This window comes from Gymnoscopelus microlampas (genome assembly GCF_963454915.1).
Source record: "Gymnoscopelus microlampas genome assembly, chromosome: 9".
Taxonomy (NCBI): Eukaryota; Metazoa; Chordata; class Actinopteri; order Myctophiformes; family Myctophidae; genus Gymnoscopelus; species Gymnoscopelus microlampas.
In genome coordinates this window covers 30,681,492-30,707,413 of record NC_139946.1, presented here as the reverse complement: position 1 = coordinate 30,707,413, position 25,922 = coordinate 30,681,492, and the positions used below count along the sequence as shown (strand labels likewise).

Sequence of the window (25,922 nt, the reverse complement as noted above, 5' to 3'; positions counted from 1 at the left end):
AGTGTAGAAATACTCTGTTACAGGTGGAAGTCCCGTATTCAAGTAAAAGTAAAAAAGTACTGGCATCAAAATATACTTAAAGTACCAAAAGTAAAAGTGCTCATTGTGCAGAATGTCCCCATTTCACAATTTCAAAATGTATTAAAAAACATTTTGAAAATAGCAGATCTACAAGCATCGCCACGTCGCGTCGCATTGTGAGCTTGTAGATCTGCTATTTTCAAATGGCCGGAATATATATAGGGCTGGCTATAGTGGTTAATGTATGTTTTGCAATAATAATCCAAATCTACAAAGTAACTAGTAGCTAAAGTTTTTATATAATTGTAGTGGAGTAAAAGTACAATATTTTCCTCTGAAATGTAGTGGAGTAGAAGTAAAAGTATAGAAAATTGTAAATACTGGAAATACCTCAAAATTGTACTTATGTACAGTACTTGAGTACATGTACTTCCCAACACTGCTGTAAATAGGTGGTATAGGCATTTATAACACTGTCTCTCACAGGAGTCGTGGGCATCCGACTTGGGTCGTGTCAGGGACTTCCTCATGGCATACCTGAGGGGTGGAGCCCAGCTGGAGCCCATGCTACAACTTGATGAGGTGAAACACACACACATACACATGCAAATGTAATGTACAGAGATGCAGACACATACAGACAGACAGACAGTAACTCATACTGAGATTACCTAGCCTGGAAAATGCAGAAATGCAAGTTCCACAGAGAGATTCCAGACTAATATCTACGCAGTGATATTAGTCTGGCTATGCCAGGCTAGATATTGCCCAATCAAATTGATTGATTTGACTGATTATTAAAAAAAAGAATAATAGATTTTAATAAAATAATCAATAGTTTTATTTCTTTTTCTTTTTCTTCTTTTTTTTTATTACAGTACCCATTTACAGGCCCCAAAAAATTGCCAATCTACAAGCTCAAAGGACGAGCTTGTAGATTGACTATTTTCTATTTTTAAGACAAATATAATTATTTGAAAAAGCGCATCTCGATTAATCAAAAAAGTAATTGATAGAATAATCGCAGAAAAAAATATTGATAGTTGCACTCCTGCTATGAACAGACAAGGTAATCCGTTGTTTTTTCCCTCCTCCATTCTGTTGTGTCTTCCCAGTTCCTGACCTTCCTGTTCTCCAAGGAGAACGCTGTGTGTGAGCCTCGGCCCTCTCCCGCTGTCCCCGACGACATGAGGAGACCCCTGTCCCAATACTGGATCTCCTCCTCGCACAATACGTACGTCGCCCTCCCCTCCCCTCCCCTCCCCGTCTCTCTTCTCTCTCTGTCTCTCTTTTTGTCTCTCCCTCTGCCTTTCTATCTTCTGACACTGGGAGACCTTGACATAGAAACGTTTGTGAAATCTCTTGCACTAAAGCTCCACCTGTGTGTTCTGTCTCTCCTAGGTATCTGACAGGCGACCAGTTCTCCAGCGAGTCGTCTCTTGAAGCCTACGCTCGCTGTCTGAGGATGGGCTGCCGCTGCATTGAACGTGAGAGCCTCCCAAATGTTTTTGTTTCTTTAAAACTAGAGAGTTGGCTGGGTAGTCGCTAGTCGGATCCCCTTGCTATTGTTTGTTTGTTTCTTAAACAGACGGATGGAAAGCTGAGAGGCAGACATTGTACGAGAGGCACAGAAACAAAGCTCTGGCATTTGATCGCAGGCAGGCAGAGGTGTATATGTGTCTCCAGAGGCGAACGTCTTAACCAGAGTGCATTATGCTGTTAAGATGTTTACAACTAGATTTAAAATGATTAGAGAGGCTTTGAGAATGGAAGAGCCAGTAGCACAAAGGTGTGTTCCCACCCTTAAAGGAGTAGGTCACCCAAAATAATATATTTTCTATCAATTACACACCCCATGAAGCCTTGAATTCATGGAGATTATTTCGTTTTTGTCGCATTTCTAAGCCAATAATTTGACGATGGGGTGACTGGTCAGTAGGAGACTCAATTGAGTCTCAGTTAGATTAACATGGATTTTTACAGTGTATATTGGGGTCCCAGAGATACAAATGTCCGTAGCCTAATAATGCATATCAAATTGGGTTCCTTGAAATTAAAATGGTTCAGAATGAATCACCACTATAGCCTTAGAAATTGTCTCTTTTGGGGGTCCCTGGCATATCTTTTCAAATGGGGGTCCGTGGGCTGATATGTATCAATTTGCGGGTCCTTGGCATGGGAAAGTTTGAGAACCGCTGGGTTAAAGAGAAAAGAAAGAAGAGTCTTAGCTATTGGAGGAATAATGATTTGTGGCATTTGTCCCCTGGTTTTCAGTGGACTGCTGGGATGGGCCTGACGACCTCCCAATCATCTACCACGGCCACACCTTGACCTCCAAGATCAAGTTCCTGGACGTCCTGTATACGATCAAAGAACATGCTTTCATCACATCTGAGTGAGTACCTTTAGGAGGAGACTTTGTTGGAGCAAGGCAGTGGTTCTCAACCTGTGGATCGGGACCCCAGGGGGGTCCCACACGATTTTTGAGGGGGTCCTCAGATGACAGTGAAGTGAAAATTTAAGGACTTTTAAGACCTTTTTAATACTTTGAAAAGAAAAAGACCATTAGTCCATCAAAAGTAATCAACAACACTGCAATTAGATTTTTCCTATGATCCCATGATAGCCATTAGACCGTTTCACTAACACATGTGGAAATAGAAGCCAAAATAATATTTACAAATACCTTTTTAAAGAACACACTAACATGTACCACTGTGTGTGTGTGTGTGTGTGTGTGTGTGTGTGTGTGTGTGTGTGTGTGTGTGTGTGTGTGTGTGTGTGTGTGTGTGTGTGTGTGTGTGTGTGTGTGTGTGTGTGTGTGTGTGTGTGTGTGTGTGTGTGTGTGTGTGTGTGTGTGTGTGTAGGTACCCTGTGATCTTGTCCATAGAGGACCACTGTAGCGTGGTACAACAGAGGAACATGGCTACTCACTTCAAGAAGGTGTTTGGGGACCTGCTGCTGACCAAGCCGGTGGACACCAATGCCGAGGAGCTGCCCTCGCCCTACCAGCTGCGCAGGAAGATCCTCATCAAGGTCAGACACACGCACGCACGCACGCACACATGCTGTCCCTTAAAGGACGACTTCACCCATTTTCAATCTATCTTCATATAATTGGTCCTCACTAATGCTCATTAGAAGTTATATCTGTCTACTCACTCTGTGTCTCATTGGGGGGCTGTGGACAGTTCAGAAACCCGCCTACCAGTGACATCATCGATGGGGAATCCAAGCTAATAGAAACTGCAGGCTTTCTATTCCTGTAAAGTTAACATTCTGTAATGGAAGCCATTGTTCTTGCGTAAAAAAAAATCTAAATGAAGAATGTAAAATCTTGTTTGAAAAAAAAATAAGAAACCTGACACAGATCAAGTAGATTTTTGTCTAGATATGAGCATTAGTGAGTACAAATTATATGCAGATAGGTTGAAAATGGGTGACGTCGTCCTTTAACAAACTGACAGACAATTTGTCAAACAACAAGGCTGATGGTCATAATATTGACATTCACACATCTAGAAAGACCAATTTATCTGTTGAAATTGGTTGATGTTAAAACTTAAAAAACATGCCTGCGCCTACAGCACACGTAAAGCTTAACCACTTAAACCCCAGCAAAAATGTGCAGATCGACAAGCTCACAACGGGTTGTGTTGCAACGCGTTGTGACTTGTGAGCTTGTCAGTCGGCTATGTTCTTGTGAAAGCCTTCCCCACAATAACAGAAAACAAACCGCAGTATAGAGCCTCGAGGGACTCCGGTCAACCATATGGGCTTTAAGTGGTTAAATGACTGTAGCCTTCTCTGAACCTCATTGTCAATGTGTCACACTCACAGCACAAGAAGCTGGTGGAGGGGACGCTGTATGAAGAGGTGGCCTCAGCCAGCTACTCTGAGAATGACATCAGCAACTCCCAGAAGAATGGCATCCTGTACCTCGAAGACCCCGTAGACCATGTGAGCATGGATTGGTGGTTTGTGCGTGTGTGCGTGTGTGTGTGTGTGTGTGTGTGTGTGTGTGTGTGTGTGTGTGTGTGTGTGTGTGTGTGTGTGTGTGTGTGTGTGTGTGTGTGTGTGTGTGTGTGTGTGTGTGTGTGTGTGTCTCGCACCAGCATGGGAAGCAATAACACTACTAGCTTAGGTACTGCATACTTCTTTATTGCATTACCAGCAGTACATAACTTTGCATGCAAACAAGACTAAGTAATATCCATATAAATACACCATCTAGCAATGAATCTATTTCCACCTCATCTTCTGTATTTGCCATAGGTAATCTCACCACCGCTGTGTCTGGGATAGGTGCTGTCTGTGAGACTTTGAGCTCTAAGCTCATAGCTTCTTTGAATTTTGAACGCTCGTTGCCTTTCTCTGTGTGAACACTAGAGGGTGGAAGAGGCTCAATGCACAGGGCATTTTACACAGCCTTGAAGGTGACGTTAACACGTTTGTGTTTCAGACATGGACTCCCCACTACTTTGTGTTGACCCGTAATAAGATTTACTACTCAGAGGAAACTTCACACTACCAGACAGCTGAGGAAGAGGAGGAGGATGAAGGAAAAGAGGTAGAGAGATGATGATGATGAGAATGCTAATGATGAGAGGACTATTATGAAACTAGTAAAGTAGTTCACCCAAAAAAACGACTTATTTTCTATCAATTACACACCCCATGAAGCCTTGAATTCATGGATTTTTTTTTTGTCTCATTGCTCTACTTTGTGTCTCCTACCGGACACATTAGCATCTTTCTGCCGGTAATCAAATTTTTGTCTTTGGAATGCGAAAAACTATAATTCCATGAATTCAAGGCTTCATGGGGTGTGGAATTGATAGGTAATTCTTTCGTTGAACTACTACTTTAACCCATTAAAACCGGGAAAGCATCCGGACCATTTTAGATAGCGTTGGCTATTAAAAAATAGCAGATGTACAACTGCACGTGGGGGAAAAACAACTACATTTAAAAAAAGGGAGAACGAAAAAAAACGTTTTATCACACTTGATTTATTTGCTTTATATCTCTTGCAGCTCTACATACATTTTCTTGGTGTTTTCATTTTTAAGCAAGTGGACTTTTCTCAAACCTGAACTTGACTCTTGTTCTCTTTGCCCCAGGAGTGTAACAACAATGAGCAACACTGTGCAGAGCGCTGGTTCCACGGGAAGCTGGGAGGCGGCCGCGATGGCCGCCAGGTGGCCGAGAAACTTCTGCAGGAGTACTGTGAGGGAGGGGCCAAAGACGGCACCTTCCTCGTCCGGGAGAGCGAGACCTTCGTGGGAGACTACACCCTATCATTCTGGTGGGTCGCGCTTTGTTTGTTGACTTCGTCTCATGTAGCTGCTTTGATGCCTTTCACCAGTGAATGTCAATTCTGGTCCTACAGGGAGCCATGCACCTGGACTGCATTGCAAAAGGCATAAACCCCCAGAAAATAGCCTATATTGTTTTTAAGTTGTGAAAATGTGGGTGACATTTTTATAATAATGTCAGGTTGAAACTGGAATTATGAATTATGAATTTATGAATTGAATTTGAATGAAAAAAATATATAAATACTGTGCATATATATATGACTTTTCCTCTCCTTTCCAATTGGACCCCACTTTGAGAACCACTGTACCGTATGTACACAGCAGCAGCAGTCTGGGTCTACAGGACCACAACTGAGAACATCTGACCGCTCTCTGTGGGTCATTTTTTGGCAGTGTAGAATGGAAAGAATAACCATGCAAGAATTTCCACTGCTTGCTACCATTTCACCGATGAACATGTTACAATAAGTCATGAACCTTGAAAGGAAGCGTTGAAAGCAAAATAGAGATTAAATAAAAAAGTGTAGAGAAGAGGAATTAATAGAATAGAATAGAAGGAAAGTAGGGATGAATAATGAGACCAGAGAGCAGAGGTAGAGCAGAGGGTAACCGGAACGCTCGTCCCAAAACACACTCGCCCCTTTTTTTTTTGCTGACTGCTCGCCCCCAGTGGTCCTGTATTCTTGTTTATAATATTTTTATTAGGTTTTTCAAAAAAGACAGACGTAAAGGAAAAAAAAAGGTCCTGTATTCTTGTAATTGTTTTACTGAGGTTAAGGTTAGGAATAAGGTTAGGTTTAGGCATAGTTTTTTACTGAGATTACGTTTAGGAATACCTGGTGGCGACTGTTCCGAGGTCATCGGATTTGATCTGGGGCAAGAGTGTTTTGGGGCGAGCATTCTTGTATCTGAGCACTTGTAGCCATGAGACCAACATCCATACCAATTCATATATGAACTCCACACCGCACCCGTCTCTGCCTGTTATTCTCAACCTCCTGTAAACAACAACAAAAACTTTCCAGGCGCTCCGGACGTGTCCAACACTGCCGGATCCATTCCCGCCAGGAGTCGGGCTTCACGCGCTTCTACCTGACGGACAACCTGGTGTTCGACAGCCTGTACCGCCTCATCTGCCACTACAGGGACACGCCGCTCCGCTGCAACGAGTTCGAGATGAGGCTGGGCAGCCCCGTGCCGCAGCCCAACGCACACGAGAGCAGAGAGTGAGACGTGAAGAAGAGTGTGTGTTGGGAGAGCGATAGCATAGGAAAGAAATGTGTGTGAAGTTGCTTTATTACCATGTTGTGTATGAGTTAGAGCCTGATGTATCGGACATTTGACTTGTTTGACGACATCGGTAACAATTATTATTAATATGGAGAAAAACCTTCAACCTGGCATCCCTATTTTGGGTAAAAATTCCCAAATGTTCAAATATAGCAGAATTTGTTAAAAATCGAAGTATCTGCCAAAGACTTATTTGTGATTATTTACTTATTTTCTTATAATATTTTGTATTTTTTGATCTACGGTATAATATAAACATCAGTAATTGGTGGTTTAGGAATCTCCAAAAAGTAAAATCTTCCCAAACAAATCAGCCGGGCTCTAGTATGAGTTGTCTTTGCGTGAAAGTGGGAGGGAATTGAGTCAATGAATGAATGAATGAGATATTATTAACTGAGACAAAATGGATGTTTATGTAACTAGTTTTGCCTGTATTCTAGATGGTTCCATTCCAGCCTGTCCCGCGTTCAGGCTGAACACATGCTGATGAGAGTGCCCAGAGATGGAGCCTTCCTGGTGCGAAAGCGCACCGAGCTCAACTCCTATGCTATCTCCTTCAGGTGGAGCACGTACACACACACACACACACACACACACACACACACACACACACACACACACACACACACACACACACACACACACACACACACACACACACACACACACACACACACACACACACACACACACACACAAAGACAGACACAGGCACAGACACAGACACAGACAGACACATAAATAAACATTTTAAACACAACAATTAACTTTGAACAATTTATTGGAAAATAAATATATACTAATAAATATAGTAGATCACTTTAGTGTGTTTGGCAAAATTCTATATTTTTTTCAGATTCTATTCACACTGCAGACAGGTTTGAGGTAGCCTGGCAAACCATCCCGGTCGTGTGAATTCACATTTTCACGTGTCACCCACACAGTTACAACCATTATTTTATACTTTGGCTGTTCAAAAATAGCAGATATACAAGCTCATAGCGTGGCACCAAGTGTTGCGCTATGTGCTTGTAGATGTGCTGCTATTTTTGAAAAATCTTGAACAATTGTGCAAATCTTTGAATATATATTTTTTAAGCGAACAATCTTGTAACTCAAATCTTTGCTTTTGGAGGTCCCTGGAACAAAATATTTTCGCTTAAAAAATATATATATATATTCAAAGATTTGCACACATTTTCACGATTTTTCAAAAGAATTGCAGATCTACAAGCTCATAGCACGGCACTCTGGGCCGCGCTATGAGCTTGTATATCTGCTATTTTTAATTGCCAAAGAAATCTAAAATGACAGCGATGCGTTCCCGGATTGAATGGGTTAAATACTGCCATAATGTTAACCCAGTGCAGGACTGTGTGTGTCTTTGAGAGAACAGAATTCACGCTTGTCACGTGTGTTGCCAGTGCACATTTTTGCACATTTTCATGTGTCACCCACATCGTATTTTTGGTGGTGTGGAATTCTCTCTCTCTCTCTCTCTCTCTCTCTCTCTCTCTCTCTCTCTCTCTCTCTCTCTCTCTCTCTCTCTCTCTCCATCCGTAGGGCGGAGGGTAAGATCAAGCACTGTCGTATCCAGCAGGAGGGTCGTCTCTTCATGCTGGGCAGCTCGGCAGAGTTTGAGAGCCTGGTGGACCTGGTCAGCTACTACGAGAAACACCCTCTGTACCGCAAGATGAGACTCCGTTACCCCATCAATGAGGACACCCTGGACCGCATGGGCACCACCGTCAGTCACACCAATGTTTCTCAACCTTTTTTCATTTCAATGCATGATTAGCCCATGGACCCCCATTTGATACAGTTATTTTCCCCCTCTGGGACCCCCAATCTACACTGTAAAATCCAGTGGTTCCATTTGTACACTCTCTACAGTTACACACCCATAAGGGTCCATTTCTACCCCTGGTGGTCCCCGGACATTCTTATGCATATGTACATTATACAGTGGAATAGAATAGATGTTTATTTGTCCACATCATGACATTTGCCTGTGGTTTTACCACAACAGATCCAATAAAACAACAGACATGACACGGTCAAGATATCACAAGAAATACATGAAACATACCATAATCATTTATCTGGGGGAACAAAACATGTAGTTCTAGAATTCCCACAACACTAGATAACAACAGGTTGAAACGTATTTGTCCTTTATTTTACAGGAGCTTGATTACGGGGCTCTGTATGAAGTTCGCACTCCTCACTTCTACGTTGAGGCCAACAAGATGCCCACGGCACGGGTAAGTCCAACTGTTCAAACCCTCCAGATCTGCTGTTTGGAGACAACGGTTTAAAAGATTTATTGGGATATAGAGTTTTTCCTCTGTACTGGGAAATGAATGTGCAAGTTTGTTATTCATTTACTATAATATAGTAAATAGAAAAATGTATGTACCTTTTGCATAGTTGTATATGTATATTGAAATAATGTGTGGTTAGCTTCAGGTGATGTCTCTGTCCAGTGCACTGTCCAGGACGTCGGTTTCGGATGACACAGGTCGCATCAACCCTGCTTGTTTTATGGGTATCTGGGTAACTATGGCAGTATTTAAATACTGCCATAATGTTAACCCAGTGCAGGACTGTGAATGAGACAGAGAGAGAATTCATGCTTGTCACTCCCGTTGTGTTTCAGTGCACAGTCAAGGCACTGTATGACTATCGCGCTCAGAGAGAAGACGAGCTGTGTTTCCCCAAACAGGCCCTCATCCTCAACGTGGAGAAACAGGAGGGTGGCTGGTGAGTCTGTGTTTGTTCATATTTTTGTATAAAATAAGGCTGGTTTTAAGTGATACAATTCCAGGAAACACACATTTGCCCTTTCATGATATTACGAAATCCAAAATGGCAGATATCTAGCCTGGCATGGCCATACTAATATCACTGTGTAGATATCTGTGTCGAACCTCCATTTCGAAGGGGCTGAAAAAATGCCTTTGGTGATAAACTCCATATTTGCATACTGGTGCCCCACAACTTAGGGGCCAGCGAAATCCAATCAAACCGAGCGGGGCCAGACCAAATCTGCAAAGGGTCTTTTTTTTTTGCACTAGCAGTCGTCTGGTTTCCAGGCTAGATGATATCTAGTCTCATATACAAAATGAATATAATATCAATATATTTGCCAGCCCTGTGTGTACTGTATTTGTGTGCACACATGCAAAGGTGTGCACAGGTGTGTGTGCACAGTCTTATTTTTCTGTTCTTGTTGGGGCCAGATGTCCTCACAAGCACAGAAACACAAAAAAATCCTGGGATTTAAAATATTTTCAAGGAGCTGTTAAGGCTTGTAGGTTTTGCTATTGTTGTACGCCATCGTTATACAGACAAAGTATAAAACAGGGCGTAAGTGGTTAATCAGACTAAACAATTTAGTTGATTCGTTAATACACAATTCAAATCTAAAGACTATCCAGTGAATCGAAAAAGTAATCGATAGAATAATGCCTATGAAAATGATCTATACACATGCAACAGTGGAACAAGAGCTACAGTCCCCCTGTGTCATTTGTCGTTCATTATCAATCATATCTATGTTGTCCTCATCCTTAGGTGGCGAGGTGATTACGGAGGCAAGAAGCAGCTGTGGTTCCCGGCCAACTATGTGGAAGAGGTACCCTGCCCTCCCACCAGTGAGCCGGAAAATGAAGTGGTGGTATGTGATCACCCACACACGCACGCACACACGAACGCACAAACGCACGCACATGCTTCATCGTCATTCATTGATGGGATGTTCCTCCTGTGTTTGGGTTCAGGCCACAGAGAACAGCCCGCTGGGGACCTTCCTCAAAGGCTTCATTGACGTACCCTCATGTCATGTAGGTGAGTGTGGAAAACAACTCCAAATACTCTACAAGAGCCTAGCCAACTATGAGAGGGTCTGTGTGTGTGTATGTGTTTGTTTGTCTGCCTGCCTGTCCTGAGCTAATCTCATAAACCGCTGGACCGATCAGCGTCACACAAATACCTACACTAATGTTTAGAAATAGGTTTTATCATTTTCAAAATATTTAACTTAAATTTTATAATGGAAGTCAAACATGCTGTGAGTCATAAATCATATGACTCCGCAGAGGACCAAACTTGAGTAATAATGAGTTTACACAGCGTCAGAAATGCTGTACTGAGAGATGAGTTGTCTGAAGTTGTCAGTGTTCTTGCTGCTTTGACAGATTTTACCGATGAATGTATTACATAGAAACAGCAGATCAACGTGATAGACTAATGATGAAGTACTTGCACAATATGTTTTTTTTTCATATAATATATGACAATAATAATATACATTTCTGAAGTGGGTTTCTGTCATATCTCCATGTCTTTCCATCCTTCCATCCGTCTCCCCAGTGGTGTTGAAGGATGGGAAGAGTTCCAAGCCCTACGTATTCACCGTCCACTCCCAGAATCTGTCCTCTCACCCTGTTCAGTCTCTGGATGTGGCAGCTGACACCCTGGAGGAGCTCACCAGCTGGGTGGCCAAGATCAGAGAGGCTGCTCAGAGCGCAGACGCACGGGTGAGCACTTCACTTCACCTCACTCACACACAGTGGTGGAAAAAGTACTCTCATTTTTTATTTAAGTCAAAGTATCAATACTGCTAGAAATACTCTGTTACAAGTAAAAGTCCTTAATTCAAAATGTGCTTGAGTAAAAGTACAAAAGTATTGGTATCAAAAAGTTCCAAAAGTAGAAAGTACTCATTATTTAAGATGAGAAAAGTGCTTATTTATTCATCATCAGTAGCGCTTATTTCAAAAGTCGAACTTTGGCTTTACGTTTTGGAAGCGCTGGGCTTCTCCTCCAAAGCTCAGCTCTGTATGCGGGCGGTTCCCCCAGGGTTTGAGTGCAGTGTGTGCATGCCCTTACTGAGGCGTTCTGGTCTCCATGGTAACAGATGCAGGAGGAGAAGCAGATGGAGAGAAGGAAGAAGATTGCGGTGGAGTTGTCTGAGCTGGTGGTCTACTGCAGACCTGTCCCCTTCAACGAGGAGAGTAAGGACACTTTTGCCTGTCTGTGTCTCGTCCTCTCACTTTCTTTCTGTATACCTATTTATGTCTCACTCTCTTTCTCCTCTGTCTCTCTCTGTCTCCCTCTCTCTTGTTGTATATGTCTCACTCTCTTTCTCCTCTCTCTCTCTCTCTCTCTCTCTCTCTCTCTCTCTCTCTCTCTCTCCTCACTAATGCTCACTATAAGATCCATTTCTGTCTTCTTGCTCTGTCTCAATGGCAGGCTGTGTACAGCTCCAAAATGCACCTGCCAATGACATCAAACGTGTTTTATTATTTACTGATGCAACATGTGGCTACTATTTCTGCGCGCTAATGTTCCAGGAAGAGCAGTCAGTGCTTTCTCATACTGTTGTAGTTGGACAGTATGAGTCCTAACATTTTTCTGAAACACTTATGTTGCTATAATCAGACATCAGTGGTTCTCAAACCTTTTCATGCCAAGGACCCCCAAAATGTACTGTAAAATGTACTTGGCCGCCGTCCCCCATCTCAAAATATTTAGTTCCAGGGACCACCAGAAGCAAAGATTTGAGTTACAAATATTTGTTCAAAGATTTGCAAAAATGTTCATGATAAAAAAAAAATAGCAGATATCTGCTATTTTTGAATAGTCAAAGTATAAAATAATGGTTAAAGTGGTTAAAATCTAAAATGACAGATGCTTTGCTGGTCTTAATGGGTTAACATGTATATGTGATGTCCTCTCTGCCACCCTGCTGTCCTCCCCAGAGATAGGGACGGAGAGGGCCTGTTACAGGGACATGTCCTCGTTCCCGGAGACCAAGGCGGAGAAGTTTGCGACGCGGGCCCGGGGGAAGCGCTTTCTGCAGTACAACAGGCGCCAGCTGTCCAGGGTCTACCCCCGAGGACAGAGGCTGGACTCCTCCAACTACGACCCGCTGCCCATGTGGCTCTGCGGATCCCAGCTGGTCGCACTCAACTTCCAGACCCCAGGTCAGTGTCACGGTCAGACATTTTACTTGACCATTAGTTGTCATACAAATAATTCGCGATTAACGATTTAACCCATTGAGACCTGAAGCCGATTCTACATGTCTCCTAAATCCCAACAGTTTTCTGAAAAACGTATGTTTCTGTATCAGTGGTGCTCAATCTTTTTCATGTCAAGGACCCCCAAAATTATATGTATTTGGCCGCAGACCCCCATCAAAATATTTAGTTCCAGGGACCCCCAGAAGCAAAGATTTGAGTTAAAAATGTTTGCTTTAGAAATATATATATTCAAAGGTTTGCACACATTTTCACGATTTTTCAAAAATAGCAGATGTACAAGCTCATAGCGCGGCACTCGGTGCCGCGCTATGAGCTTGTATATCTGCTATTTTTGAATAGCCAAAGTGTAAAATAAAGCTTTTTAGCTCAAATCTAAAAATGACACAGTTCCAGGTCTTAATGGGTTAAACTAAAATGATGCAGGCCAGATATGAAATATAACTTAAATATACAAGGAAATGACTGACATAATTTAATAATTGTATTTTTTTTGTAAATGTATAGTACCTACAAGCTCACAGCGTTGTGAGCTTGTAGATCGACTATTTCCATGATTTTTTCCCTGCAATATTTTTACTATTTTGGGCTATTTCCGATGCTGTCGTAAAATGTTGATGTCCTCACAGATATAGTGATACAAACGTGTGTGTGTGTGTGTGTGTGTGTGTGTGTGTGTGTGTGTGTAGATAAGCCCATGCAGCTGAACCAGGCGTTGTTCGTCCTGGGTGGAGGCAGTGGCTTCGTGCCACAGCCGGACATCATGAGGGACGAGTCCTTCGACCCGTTCGACAAGGACTCCCTGCGTGTGGAGCCAATCACCATCCAGCTACAGGTCAGATCCACCAGTCAGGACACGCCTCTGTGTTCTTCTTCTCTCTCCATCTCTTTAGTTCAGTGGCTCCCAGCCTTTTCTTAATCAGGGCCCACCTGGAGATCTTGAAAAGCGGTCGCGGCCCACCCATGTGACCACCCATCTGACCACTGAACACGGTGTTAAGTTAACCCATTCAATCCGGGAACGCATCTCTGTCATTTTAGATTTCTTTGGCTATTCAAAAATAGCTGATCTACGGCACCGAGTGCCTCGTAAAATATTTAGTTCAAGGGACCTCCAGAAGCAAAGATTTGAGTTACAAATAATATTCAAAGATTTGCACAAAATAATGTTCACGATTTTTCAAAAATAGAGAAAATAAATAGTTTTTTATTTTATTTTAACATGCTCATAATGTGCTCTGTGCCTCAAAGTGAAAGGTGCAGAAAGAAGTAGCAAACGTTTCGGTCATAGGACCTTCGTCAGTGCTATATGGCCCACAGGTTGTGAATCTCTGTCCTAGTTCTTTTCTGCCTCTTGTTCTTACGTATTATGTATTTGACCACATTGTGCTCTGTGTGTCAGGTGCTGGGAGCCCGCCATCTGCCCAAGAACGGCCGCAGCATCGTCTGTCCTTTTGTGGATGTGGAGATCGGCGGTGCTGAATATGACTGCAGCAAGAGTAAGACCGATGTCGTAGGTGAGACACAGTGACTCTGTTTCCTTAACCACTTTCAACCTGGCGTCTCTATTATGGGCATGTCATTATCATGTTCATTTTCCTTCTTCCAAAATAGTAAAAATAGCAGATCTACATGCTAACAATGCATTGCGACGCATCGTGTTGTGAGATTGTAGATCGGCTGTGTTCACTAATCGTATGATGAAGTAGCCTAGGCCCAGGGTGCTACAATTTCTAGTATTTCTGTCTTAGTAGCTTTTGGTCCACTTATCTTTATTTCTTCTTCATTTACCTCCTTGATATTCAAACTCACTCACAGGTCAAAAACATTATACAGTGAGCTAATGACTTGTTTTTATTTTGGCAGGTGACTATATTGTCAATTCTTCGTATTGAAAATATATGGCATACAGTATAAATGATTGTGTGTATGTTAGTGTCCACTTTCCAGATTTGACTTATATGAACATAGGATAAATTGTTCACAGCCAATATCAGAAAGATAAACGTTTGAAACTGTCTTAGTACCACAAAGTACCCCTATGGGTACTTGTACCCTAATTTGAGAAACAGTGACTTACTTTAGTGGTTAAACTCTTTATGATGAATGAATTCCAAAGCCTGTAGAATCATTGTCATGTTCATTCCCCCATACAGCGGACAACGGGCTGAACCCTGTGTGGCTGCAGAAACAGTTTGTGTTTGACATCCACAACCCAGCCTTCACCTTCCTGCGTTTCACCGTCTACGAGGAGGACATGTTCAGTGACCCAAACTTCCTGGCCCAGGCTACCTACCCTGTGCGCTCCCTCCGAACAGGTGTGTGCGTGTGCACATGTGTGTGTGTGTGTGTGTGTGTGTGTGTGTGTGTGTGTGTGTGTGTGTGTGTGTGTGTGTGTGTGTGAGTGTGAGTGTGAGTGTGTGTGCGCATGTGTGTGTGTGTGCGCGTGTGTGCCTGCGAGAGATTTAACTTTGTAATAAACAAAACTTTTTTTGTAGCATCACACGCACACGCGCACGTACCCATAGGGGTGCATGCGCGCGATGCTACAAAAAGGAAAGTTTTCTTTATTCAAGTTTTCTTTATTACAAAGTTAAATCTCTCTATTCCCATAGTAATCATTGCTATAGATAGAGTGATTGTTCTGTAACAAGATCTGTCCTGCTATTTAGTAAACAGAAAAAGATAATTTATCAGCTTTATTTCTTATAGTGTCCCATTTCATATTTTGTCATTTTGCATGTTGTTATGTTTCATAACTTTTAATTTCAGTTATTTATCCTTTATCCTGTATTATTACACGGCTTGGTTGAATGCTCGATTCTGATTGGTCAGTCATCGGTCATTATTTCTGGATAATGACCGCTGAGCTCAATAACGGACCGCTGTCTAATCAGAGACTCAGAACACCTGCTCATATCAACCTGCGCTGCTTGATTTTATGCTTTATCCAACATGACAGCCATGTAAACAAACAACCAATGTCATTTACAACTAAACGTTGCTCTCAAGAATGTTTTTGAAAACATTTGAAGTGAGAAATAGACGATGCAATAACCGAAAAGTCATTCTATTTGATCCACTACACTTCCTTGTTTATCGTGGCGCAACAACGGGGGAATACCAAAACGCTCGCCCCAAAACATAGTCGCCCCGGGGCAAATCCGGCGGTATTACAGGCAAATCGGCAGTAAATAGAATGGGGGGCGAGTGTGTTTTGGGGCGAGTTTTTTTCCATTTCGTCATTTGTTTTTGCGAGGCGAACTTGTCCGCCCAGCCCAATACTTATGGAATACTTTCATTGCCGTAAGCAAGGAAATACTTTGTTTTGTTGTTACGTTTGGGTAAATGTATTTATGTATTTATTAAGTAGCCGTGTAATAAGCAGGATAATGCATGGGGAGGTAGTCATTATTGAAATTTAAAGCCCTTCAGGGCGATTAACCACCTCGGCTGCGCCTCGGTGGTTAATCGCCCTGTCGGGCTTTAAATTTCAATAATGACTACCTCCCCATGCATTATCCCTTGCTTAATTAATTCTCTTTCCTGATTGGACAGAATTGGTATCCTGACCTGAAATTTTATTTTCTGGTTTGCTGGAGAGATGGGGAGACCCCTGTTACTGAACAAACACTCTATAGCAATAATTGTTATCGGAATATAGAGCTATTTAACACTTTTGTTCAACTTCATTCGATTCAAAGCGGCTCAATGGATTGTCGGCTTTTATTTCCACAACCAAACCTGAGAAACCCGAGCCGTCTCGTCACAAACTGGCCTCTAACATTATGAGAGACCCATAACACCCCGGACACCCCCTGTTGTTTTAATATGCAATGACAAATAAACAATCTAACGTGTGGTCTATTCTGCATTGCCTGCTGTCAGGCTACAGGAGTGTCCCGCTGAAGAACAGCTACAGTGAGGAGCTGGAGTTGGCATCTCTTCTTATCCACATCGAGATCGTCAACGCTAAGGTATTGCAATGCACCATGTAGACCTTCCCTGTGTCCCTTTCCTTTGTTCAAGATTCAAGTTGTTTTCGAATTGTTAAATCTCATGCAGTATACGAGTACACAAGCGTGAAATTCTTTGATTTTGGTTCTTCAACATTGTAGCAGCAAAAACTAAGAAATAATAAAGAATAGCACAAGTAAGACGTGCGAACGCTGGAAGCGAACGCAGCTCGAAAATATTGTGCATTTACGGACTGTGTGTGTGTGTGTGTGTGTGTGTGTGTGTGTGTGTGTGTGTGTGTGTGTGTGTGTGTTTTGACTGCACTCTGGCGCCACTCTGTTGGTTGCACACAGGCAGTGCAGTGCACACATACTGCACACAGACAGACAGACAGAGACACAATGAGAGCAGAGTTTCATAGTATGCTCCACTTGGGCGGAGGCGCGGCTTCGCCGCGCCTCCTTCCGCGTTCGCAAACAACAGAAATAAGGAAATCGCAAAGTATGTACATTAATCAATAGCACCCTTTGAGGTACTTGAAGGTGCTGAGTGCATGGTTCCTACTTCTATATGCACACTGCTTCTATGGCTTGTATATCTGCTATTTTTGAAAAATCATGAAAATGTGTGTACATCTTTGAATATATATATATATATTTTTAAAGCGAACATTTGTAACTCAAATATTTGCTTCTGGAGGTCCCTGGAGCTACTATATAACTATAACTATCCCTGGAACTACTAAATAAAGATACAGTATATATATTAAAGATTTGTAGACATTTTCACAATTATTCAAAAATAGCAGATCTACAAGCATATTGCGGCACTCGGTGCTGCGCTATGAACTTGTAGATCTGCTATTTTTGAATAGCCAAAGCAGTCGTCATCATAAGCTTTGTTTTTGTCCTAAATCAGATGAGCAAACTTGGCGTGATTCACTTGTGCGCACAACATCCATATAGAACCATCCATGTTCAAAATTGTAACGTCCGATTTTTAGGAGGAGGATGACGAGAACCTGTACACGTCCATCCAGCGCCTGCGGGATCGGACCAGCGAGCTGTCGAGCCAGGTGTCCGTCCTGGAGAGGTCGGGCTCAGCCGACCTCAGCTACCAACAGAGTCTGGAGGAGCTTAGGGCTGCTCAGGACCAGCTCAGCGAGCTGGTTGAGGCTCGCAACCGCAGGTACCGGGCCCGGGTTTTCATCATGTTTATATATATATAGGCCAGAACGTTCAAACGGAGACAACGGATGAGTGGTGTAAAGTAACTAAGTACAATTACTCAAGTACTGTACTTAAGTACAATTTTGAGGTCTTTTTTACTTTACTGGAGTATTTCCAATTTTCAGTACTTGTACTTTTACTTCTACTCCACTACATCTCAGTGGCAAATATTGTACTTTTACTCCACTACAATTATTTGAAAACTTTAATTACTAGTTACTTTGCAGATATAAATTATTATATTATAAGACATACATTTACCACTTAAGCCCTATTTTATACCTAGGCTATTTGAAAATAGCTGATCTACAAGCTCACAACGCGTCGCATCGTGACGTGTTGTGAGCTTGTAGATCTGCTATTTTCAAACATTTTAGTACTTTTACTTTTGGTACTTTAAGTACATTTTGATACAAATACTTTTGTACTTTTACTCAAGTACATTTTGAATTCGGGACTTTTGCTTGTAACAGAGTACTTCTACATTGCAGTATTGATACTTTTACTTAAGTAAAACATGTGAGTACTTTTTCCACCACTGCTCATAACAAAACAACGCACGTTATCCTCTCCTTTCAGGCTCACGGAAAAGAAGAGGAGGGAGAGACTGAGGCAGCAGGTGGCAGCAAAGCGCAGCTGAGCTTTCGCTGCTGACCTTCATTCCGAACCGTGCCCAACATTTCCAACCACACCAGGGCTGTGCAGCCACTGCACATGGAGAAACAGTACATCGCAGTACTGCTTTGGAATAACTGGAATAATCATGCTACACACTCCTACAAAATAATATATTGGCTAAGACTTTATAGCACCATGCTGCGCAAAACAGCAGAGCATCAGAGTAACATTAAAAACAGCATACAGAAGCATCTCATGGACTAAAAAAAGCAACAACCTCAGAACGCTATAAAAGACAAACAATCATGGACTTAGTAAAAGAAAAAAGAAAAAAAGGATATAAGGGAGAAGAAAACTCAGGTTACATGAAATGGAACTGAGACCTATTTGGATGGAAAAGGGAACAGGGGGGCACACGTAGCAAAAAAGCAAATATCCGTGCCTTCGACGTCAATATGAGACACATAGCGCTTTGTCTGTAGGGTATAAGCTGTGTATGCTACAGTGTGTTAACATAGCATAAGGGGTAGAGTTAGCTGACGCTATTAGGCCAGGCTCAGTGTCTCAACGCGCAAGGCGTTCTCTCAACTGGAATAGTGGGCCATGCTGTGGACCACAGGGAGTTTTGGAGGGGGTCAGTCACTCATTTGGACTGGCCAACAAAAAATACAATACAGAACCACTACTCATGAAATGGGTTTTAAAGGGATTTTCCTCGTTTCTTAAGGAGAGGAGCAGAATGAAGACTAAAGTCTATTCCTCATAATCAAGACCAAGTCTTTTCTGGGTGATCAGATGAACTCTGATACAGCCCCCCTTCCACGGAGGCGGTCGGGTTCCCATCACAGAGCCTTCACGTTCTGCCCGGCAGAGCACAAAAATTTTAATATAAAAAATTAATAAACAATAAAGGGCTCTTAATATACTACTTTCATAGAAGGGGAGTAGAGGGGAAAGGCGATTATGAGAGGGAGAGAGTGTAAAAAATAAAAAATAAACAATAGAGGAAGCTGTGCTCCCCGGATGTCACCTACAAAAAAGGGGCTCAGGCACCTGACCAAACAAGGGCTATCACAGAAAAATACTAGCAAAGCACTCCTACCTGCCGGTTGTGCATCACACATATAGCACACACCCATGATCAGTGTGTGTCGCCTGACAGAAGGAGATAGTATGACTGGACTCTGATCCAGGATCAGTGTCCATCACCTGACAGTAGGAGATGGTAAGACTGTTTTCTGATCTCCTGCTCCCCCCACCTCTTTCTCTGCCTTCCTTTTGTAGCTTCTACCCTCTCGCCATCTATTTCTTGTCTAATTTTGTTGTTGTATATAACATTTTATTTATCACAAGCGTAGATCCTGTTATAATAGATGAAAGAACATGGTAAACGAATGATAACGCAGAAGGATTTCTACGGGAGCTATTTGGTGTGCAGACCTTTCTGTTCAACTCTACAAGGTGTTGTTTGATCCAGCACCTATCCAATCCTAATGTAACTTTATGTAGAAACATTGTTAGTCAGTGTATCTGGAAGACACAAACCTCTCCTCCCGACACAGCTAAGGCACTGGGCTGAGATTTCTATGCAAAGGTCGTCCTCTCCACCTCACCCACGTGTATTTGATATGAATTGTGTTTGTCTCTGTATCTATGCTAACTGTCCAGTATTACTGCTCTGCAATTACAGATTATGTGCAAGTTTCCAATTAATAAAGCTCTTTCATGTAAAAGCTGTTTGCAATATCATTTTAAAACCAAGAATTTGTAAATAATGCACAAAGAAAATGATAGTAACTAGCAGAGCTAGTTACTAGTAATGACACAGTTGACAATTCACCCTGGTCTGGTTTTGTTTGACCGGCTGGGAGATGATTAAACATGTACAGTCAGTTAATAGCTCACTGTGACTTTTCTGGAGGAAAGTAAGACCATGTAAAGTAGACCATGGAGCCACGTACGAAGGAGACCAAATGGATTACAGCAAGTAGCCTACACATGCTGCTGTAGAGGTGGAGTAAAACTGCTGCAAAAGAAGAAACAAAGGGAATTAATGAATATAATAAACACTGAGTTGTGGCAAACAGACAAATTGGAAACCACAAAATAAAGACTAGTAGTGGTGGAGATGTGTTTTTTATTTTCTAGTCAACGGACTGAGCTCTTGATAGAAGGACTCAATGTATTTTGAGGCTGTAATTAGATAAAGGTGTAAGAGTCAGGTAAAAGTTGGAAAAATGTCTGGTTACAAGCCCTGTATCTAAACCACTGCACCACAGTGGTTCTTACTCAGTCTGTTCACTTGCGTGGTCTTCAATGAAAGATTAGATAAAGGTAAAAGCCAAAGATTGTACTTTTCCCCCTTTAAACGTCCATTGCCATTGACAATGCATTGGGCGCTTAAAGTCAAATATTTCAAAAACTACAAATCATTTCAAAGTAAAACATCTCAAGGATGCATGTCCACAGTAAGGTGGACTTTTTGAACTGTGAATGGAGTTTCTAGGTGAAAGTGTTTTTTTGAGGTCCCAAAACCTTCCATCCGCCTCCATTATAAATCTCTGAACTTTTAAAGGAGTACAATTCTAAAACTATGCAACATTTCAAAGATTCCTTTTCAGGCAAACATATCCACAGTAAGATGAACATTTTAAAGTATGAATGAGGTTACTAGGCGTAAGTATGTAGTTGTAAGCCTGCCTTTAAATGTCCATTGCCGCATTAACAATGCATGGGGCGCTTAAAGTTAAATATCTCCAAATCTACAAATGATTTCAAAGAAAAAATCTCAAGCGTGCATGTCGGTCAGGGGATCTTAGTATAATCTCACATTCTATTCCAATTCACTTTTTAAACAATTATTTTACTGATTTTCCTTTCAGACCCCAAATTATATATTGCTCAATTTTTCAAATATTCACTTCCAATTTGAAGCTCAGATTATACTAAAATCCCATAGGCCTGTGAAGGTATTTTAGTATAATCTGAGATTCAATTCGAATTCACTTCTCAAGTCTATCTTACCGATTTTCGTTTCAGAACCTAAATAAAACATTGCTTGTTTCTGTCTGCTTCTGTGAGGTATGTCCTGTAATGTACTTTGTGTAATGTATTGTGTATGTCCTGCCTGTATCTTGAACGGTGACGTCATGGACACAAAGCAAATTTCGGTGAAAGCTGACAATAAAGTTGTATCGTATCGTATCGTATCGTATTGCTTCATTTTTTCAATTTTCTATCCCACCAAAAAATCAGGAAAATGCTCCATTTTTCTGATATTCTGCTTAGTATTTTGGCTTCTTTTGATATGGGACTGACACTGAGAAAAGCTCAAAATAGTTTTTTTTTTCCCAGAATAAAAATCAAAGAATGTCTTTGCATTTTTCCAATTTTCTTGCCTACCCAAAAAAATCAGGAAAATGTTTCGTTTCGGTAAAATTTATTTTACCGAAACGAAAGTTAAATCCGAAAAAAACACTAAGTGTGGAGGCCAAAATCGTCCCCCCAAAAACCTGTTAGGAGTACGTTTCAGGCAATTTAGAGTTGATTGGTAATTTTCGTTTCGGTAAAATTTATTTTACCGAAACGAAAGTTAAATCCGAAAAAATCACTAAGTGTCGAGGCCAAAATCGTCCCCCCAAAAACCTATTAGGAGTACGTTTCAGGCAATTTAGAGTTGATTGGTAAATTTATTTTATCGAAACGAAAGTTAAATCCGAAAAAATCACTAAGTGTGGAGGCCAAAATCGTCCCCCCAAAAACCTGTTAGGAGTACGTTTCAGGCAATTTAGAGTTGATTGGTAATTTTCGTTTCGGTAAAATTTATTTTACCGAAACGAAAGTTAAATCCGAAAAAATCACTAAGTGTGGAGGCCAAAATCGTCCCCCCAAAAACCTGTTAGGAGTACGTTTCAGGCAATTTAGAGTTGATTGGTAGTACTTTGTAGTGACTTTTTTTGGTCCCTAACATTCATCGAGCTCTGGACTTAGTACATTTATTTTTTCACCATTGTGTCACTACCGAAACGAAAGTTTGTCACTACCGAAACGAAAGTTAAATCCGAAAAAATCACTAATTGTGGAGGCCAAAATCGTCCCCCCAAAAACCTGTTAGGAGTACGTTTCAGGCAATTTAGAGTTGATTGGTAATTTTCGTTTCGGTAAAATTTATTTTACCGAAACGAAAGTTAAATCCGAAAAAATCACTAAGTGTGGAGGCCAAAATCGTCCGCCCAAAAACCTGTTAGGAGTACGTTTCAGGCAATTTAGAGTTGATTGGTAATTTTCGTTTCGGTAAAATTTATTTTACCGAAACGAAAGTTAAATGCGAAAAAATCACTAAGTGTGGAGGCCAAAATCGTCCCCCCAAAAACCTGTTAGGACTACGTTTCAGGCAATTTAGAGTTGATTGGTAATTTTCGTTTCGGTAAAATTTATTTTACCGAAACAAAAGTTAAATCCGAAAAAATCACTAAGTGTGGAGGCCAAAATCGTCCCCCCAAAAACCTGTTAGCAGTACGTTTCAGACAATTTAGAGTTGATTGGTAATTTGGATTTAACTTTCGTTTCGGTAGTGACAAATTTTCGTTTCGGTAGTGACACAATGGTGAAAAAATAAATGTATTTGTCTTGTTTGTTGTTCAAGTCAAAGCACCAGGAAGGCTGTATTTCTTGGCCAACAGTTAGCTCAATGGGTTGAGACGCAGTATTCATGATCCAGAGGCCATGAGTTCAAATCCCACTGGTGTCTTTACTGTGATGCTTCCCTTTGCAGACTAACTTCTAGAAAAACAAGTTAAAACCACCAGGAAACCTTTGACTCTCAGCCAACAGCTTAGCTCAACTGGTAGTGCGTCTGTCCAATAACATGACTTGACTTGACTTTAGTGGGTTCGATTCCCACTCGAGTCAAGTGTCCCCGGTAACTTGGGGCAACGGATAAATTAACTGATATCTGGTAGAGCGTCTGTCCAATAACATGACTTGACTTGAGTGGGTTAGATTCCCACTCGAGTCAAGTCAAGTCATGTTATTGGACAGACGCTCTACCAGTTGAGCTATGCTGTTGATTGAGAGTTACAGGTTTCCTGGTGGTTTTAACTTGTTTTTCTAGAAGTTAGTCTGCAAAGGGAAGTATCACTAAGGATATCAGTCAATTTATCCGTTGCCCCAAGTTACCGGGGACACTTGACTCGAGTGGGAATCGAACCCACTCAAGTCAAGTCATGTTACTGGACAGACGCTCTACCAGTTGAGCTATGCTGTTGGCTGAGAGTTACAGGTTTCCTTGTGGTTTTAACTTGTTTTTTCTAGAAGTTAGTCTGCAAAGGGAAGCATCACTAAGGATATCAGTCAATTTATCCGTTGCCCCAAATTACCGGGGACACTTGACTCGAGTGGGAATCGAACCCACTAAAGTCAAGTCATGTTATTGGGCAGACGCTCTACCAGTTGAGCTAAGCTGTTGGCTGAGAGTTACAGGTTTCCTGGTGCTTTTAACTTGTTTTTCTAGAAGTTAGTCTGCAAAGGGAAGCATCACTAAGGATATCAGTCAATTTATCCGTTGCCCCAAGTTACCGGGGACACTTGACTCGAGTGGGAATCGAACCCACTCAAGTCAAGTCATGTTATTGGACAGACGCTCTACCAGTTGAGCTAAGCTGTTGGCTGAGAGTTACAGGTTTCCTGGTGGTTTTAACTTGTTTTTCTAGAAGTTAGTCTGCAAAGGGAAGCATCACAGTAAAGACACCAGTGGGATTTGAACTCATGGCCTCTGGATCATGAATACTGCGTCTCAACCCATTGAGCTAACCGTTGGCCAAGAAATACAGCCTTCCTGGTGCTTTGACTTGAACAACAAACAAGAAATACATTTATTTTTTCACCATTGTGTCACTACCGAAACGAAAGTTTGTCACTACCGAAACGAAAGTTAAATCCGAAAAAATCAACTCTAAATTTCCTGAAACGTACTCCAACAGGTTTTTGGGGGGACGATTTTGGCCTCCAGATTTTGTGATTTTTTCGGATTTAACTTTCGTTTCGGTAAAATAAAAAATTACCAATCAACTCTAAATTGCCAGTGGGATTTGAACTCATGGCCTCTGGATCATGTATACTGCGTCTCAACCCATTGAGCTAACAGATGGCTGACAAGTACAGCCTTCCTGGTAGTTTTCAGTTGATCTTCTGGAAGCCAGTCTGCAAAGGAAAGAATCATAGGAAAGACATCAATGGGATTTGAACTCATGGCCTCTGGATCATGAATACTGCGTCTCAACCCATTGAGCTAACAGATGGCTGACAAGTAAAGCCTTCCTGGTAGTCTTCAGTTGATCTTCTGGAAGCCAGTCTGCAAAGGAAAGAATCATAGGAAAGACATCAATGGGATTTGAACTCATGGCCTCTGGATCATGAATGCTGCGTCTCAACCCATTGAGCTAACAGATGGCTGACAAGTACAGCCTTCCTGGTAGAGTATAATAATGCATAGTCTTAGATATTTTAGGAATGTTTTACAAAGCATGTTAAACATGAACAAACACATTAACAGACAGTTGTAAATGATGAACTGTCTTCACTTTACTATAGGGCACATAATAACATGTATTAAGGATTTATAGATACTTTAGGAATGTTTAACAAAGCATATGTTAAACATGAACAAGCTACCAATAGCTTGTATATATTATGTAACATCAGAACTTACAAATGATTTAATAATCATTTACAGATGTATTATACATGTCTTATGTCTTATTAAAAATGACGAAAAATGCTGGTGAAAATGACGAAAAATGCTGGTGAGGAAAAATGACGAAAAATGCTGGTGACGAAAAATGACGAAAAATGCTGGTGACGAAAAAATGCTGGTGACGAAAAATGCTGGTGACGAAAAATGACGTAAAATGCTGGTGACAAAAAATGCTGGTGACGAAAATTGACGAAAAATGCTGGTGACGAAAAATGGCGAAAAATGCTGGTGACAAGAAAATGCTGGTAACGAAAAATGACGAAAAATGCTGGTGGCGAAAAAATGCTGGTGACGAAAAATGCTGGTGACGAAAAAAAGCTGGTGACGAAAAATGACGAAAAATGCTGGTGACGAAAAATGACCCTAACCCTAACCCTGACGAAATAATGCTGGTGACGAAAAATGACGAAAAATGCTGGTGACGAAAAAATGCTGGTGACGAAAAATGACGAAAAATGCTGGTGACGAAAAAATGCTGGTGACGAAAAATGACGAAAAATGCTGGTGACGGAAAATGACCCTAACCCTAACCCTGACGAAAAAATGCTGGTGACGAAAAATGACGAAAAATGCTGGTGACGAAAAAATGCTGGTGACGAAAAATGACGAAAAATGCTGGTGACGAAAAAATGCTGGTGACGAAAAATGACGAAAAATGACGAAAAATGCTGGTGACGAGAAAATG

The 25,922-nt window shown here is 41.5% G+C and overlaps 1 protein-coding gene across 1 annotated transcript in view; it reads left to right on the top strand.

Moving 5' to 3' along the window:
- Positions 1 to 19,704, top strand: part of LOC311052642 (1-phosphatidylinositol 4,5-bisphosphate phosphodiesterase gamma-1-like) — a 36,998-nt gene extending 17,294 nt beyond the window's left edge. The window contains exons 9-32 of the mRNA XM_084067712.1: positions 508 to 603; positions 1,137 to 1,255; positions 1,423 to 1,508; positions 2,296 to 2,416; positions 2,889 to 3,057; positions 3,862 to 3,981; positions 4,484 to 4,591; positions 5,145 to 5,329; positions 6,368 to 6,568; positions 7,073 to 7,192; positions 8,196 to 8,379; positions 8,819 to 8,896; positions 9,292 to 9,395; positions 10,209 to 10,311; positions 10,415 to 10,481; positions 11,007 to 11,173; positions 11,554 to 11,650; positions 12,398 to 12,622; positions 13,369 to 13,514; positions 14,082 to 14,196; positions 14,836 to 14,997; positions 16,568 to 16,656; positions 17,640 to 17,824; positions 18,445 to 19,704. Coding sequence (XP_083923838.1) covers positions 508 to 603; positions 1,137 to 1,255; positions 1,423 to 1,508; positions 2,296 to 2,416; positions 2,889 to 3,057; positions 3,862 to 3,981; positions 4,484 to 4,591; positions 5,145 to 5,329; positions 6,368 to 6,568; positions 7,073 to 7,192; positions 8,196 to 8,379; positions 8,819 to 8,896; positions 9,292 to 9,395; positions 10,209 to 10,311; positions 10,415 to 10,481; positions 11,007 to 11,173; positions 11,554 to 11,650; positions 12,398 to 12,622; positions 13,369 to 13,514; positions 14,082 to 14,196; positions 14,836 to 14,997; positions 16,568 to 16,656; positions 17,640 to 17,824; positions 18,445 to 18,505 — 3,108 coding nt within the window. The 3' untranslated portion in view covers positions 18,506 to 19,704. The remainder of the gene's footprint in view (positions 1 to 507; positions 604 to 1,136; positions 1,256 to 1,422; positions 1,509 to 2,295; positions 2,417 to 2,888; positions 3,058 to 3,861; positions 3,982 to 4,483; positions 4,592 to 5,144; positions 5,330 to 6,367; positions 6,569 to 7,072; positions 7,193 to 8,195; positions 8,380 to 8,818; positions 8,897 to 9,291; positions 9,396 to 10,208; positions 10,312 to 10,414; positions 10,482 to 11,006; positions 11,174 to 11,553; positions 11,651 to 12,397; positions 12,623 to 13,368; positions 13,515 to 14,081; positions 14,197 to 14,835; positions 14,998 to 16,567; positions 16,657 to 17,639; positions 17,825 to 18,444) is intronic.
- Positions 19,705 to 25,922: the final 6,218 nt, after the last annotated feature.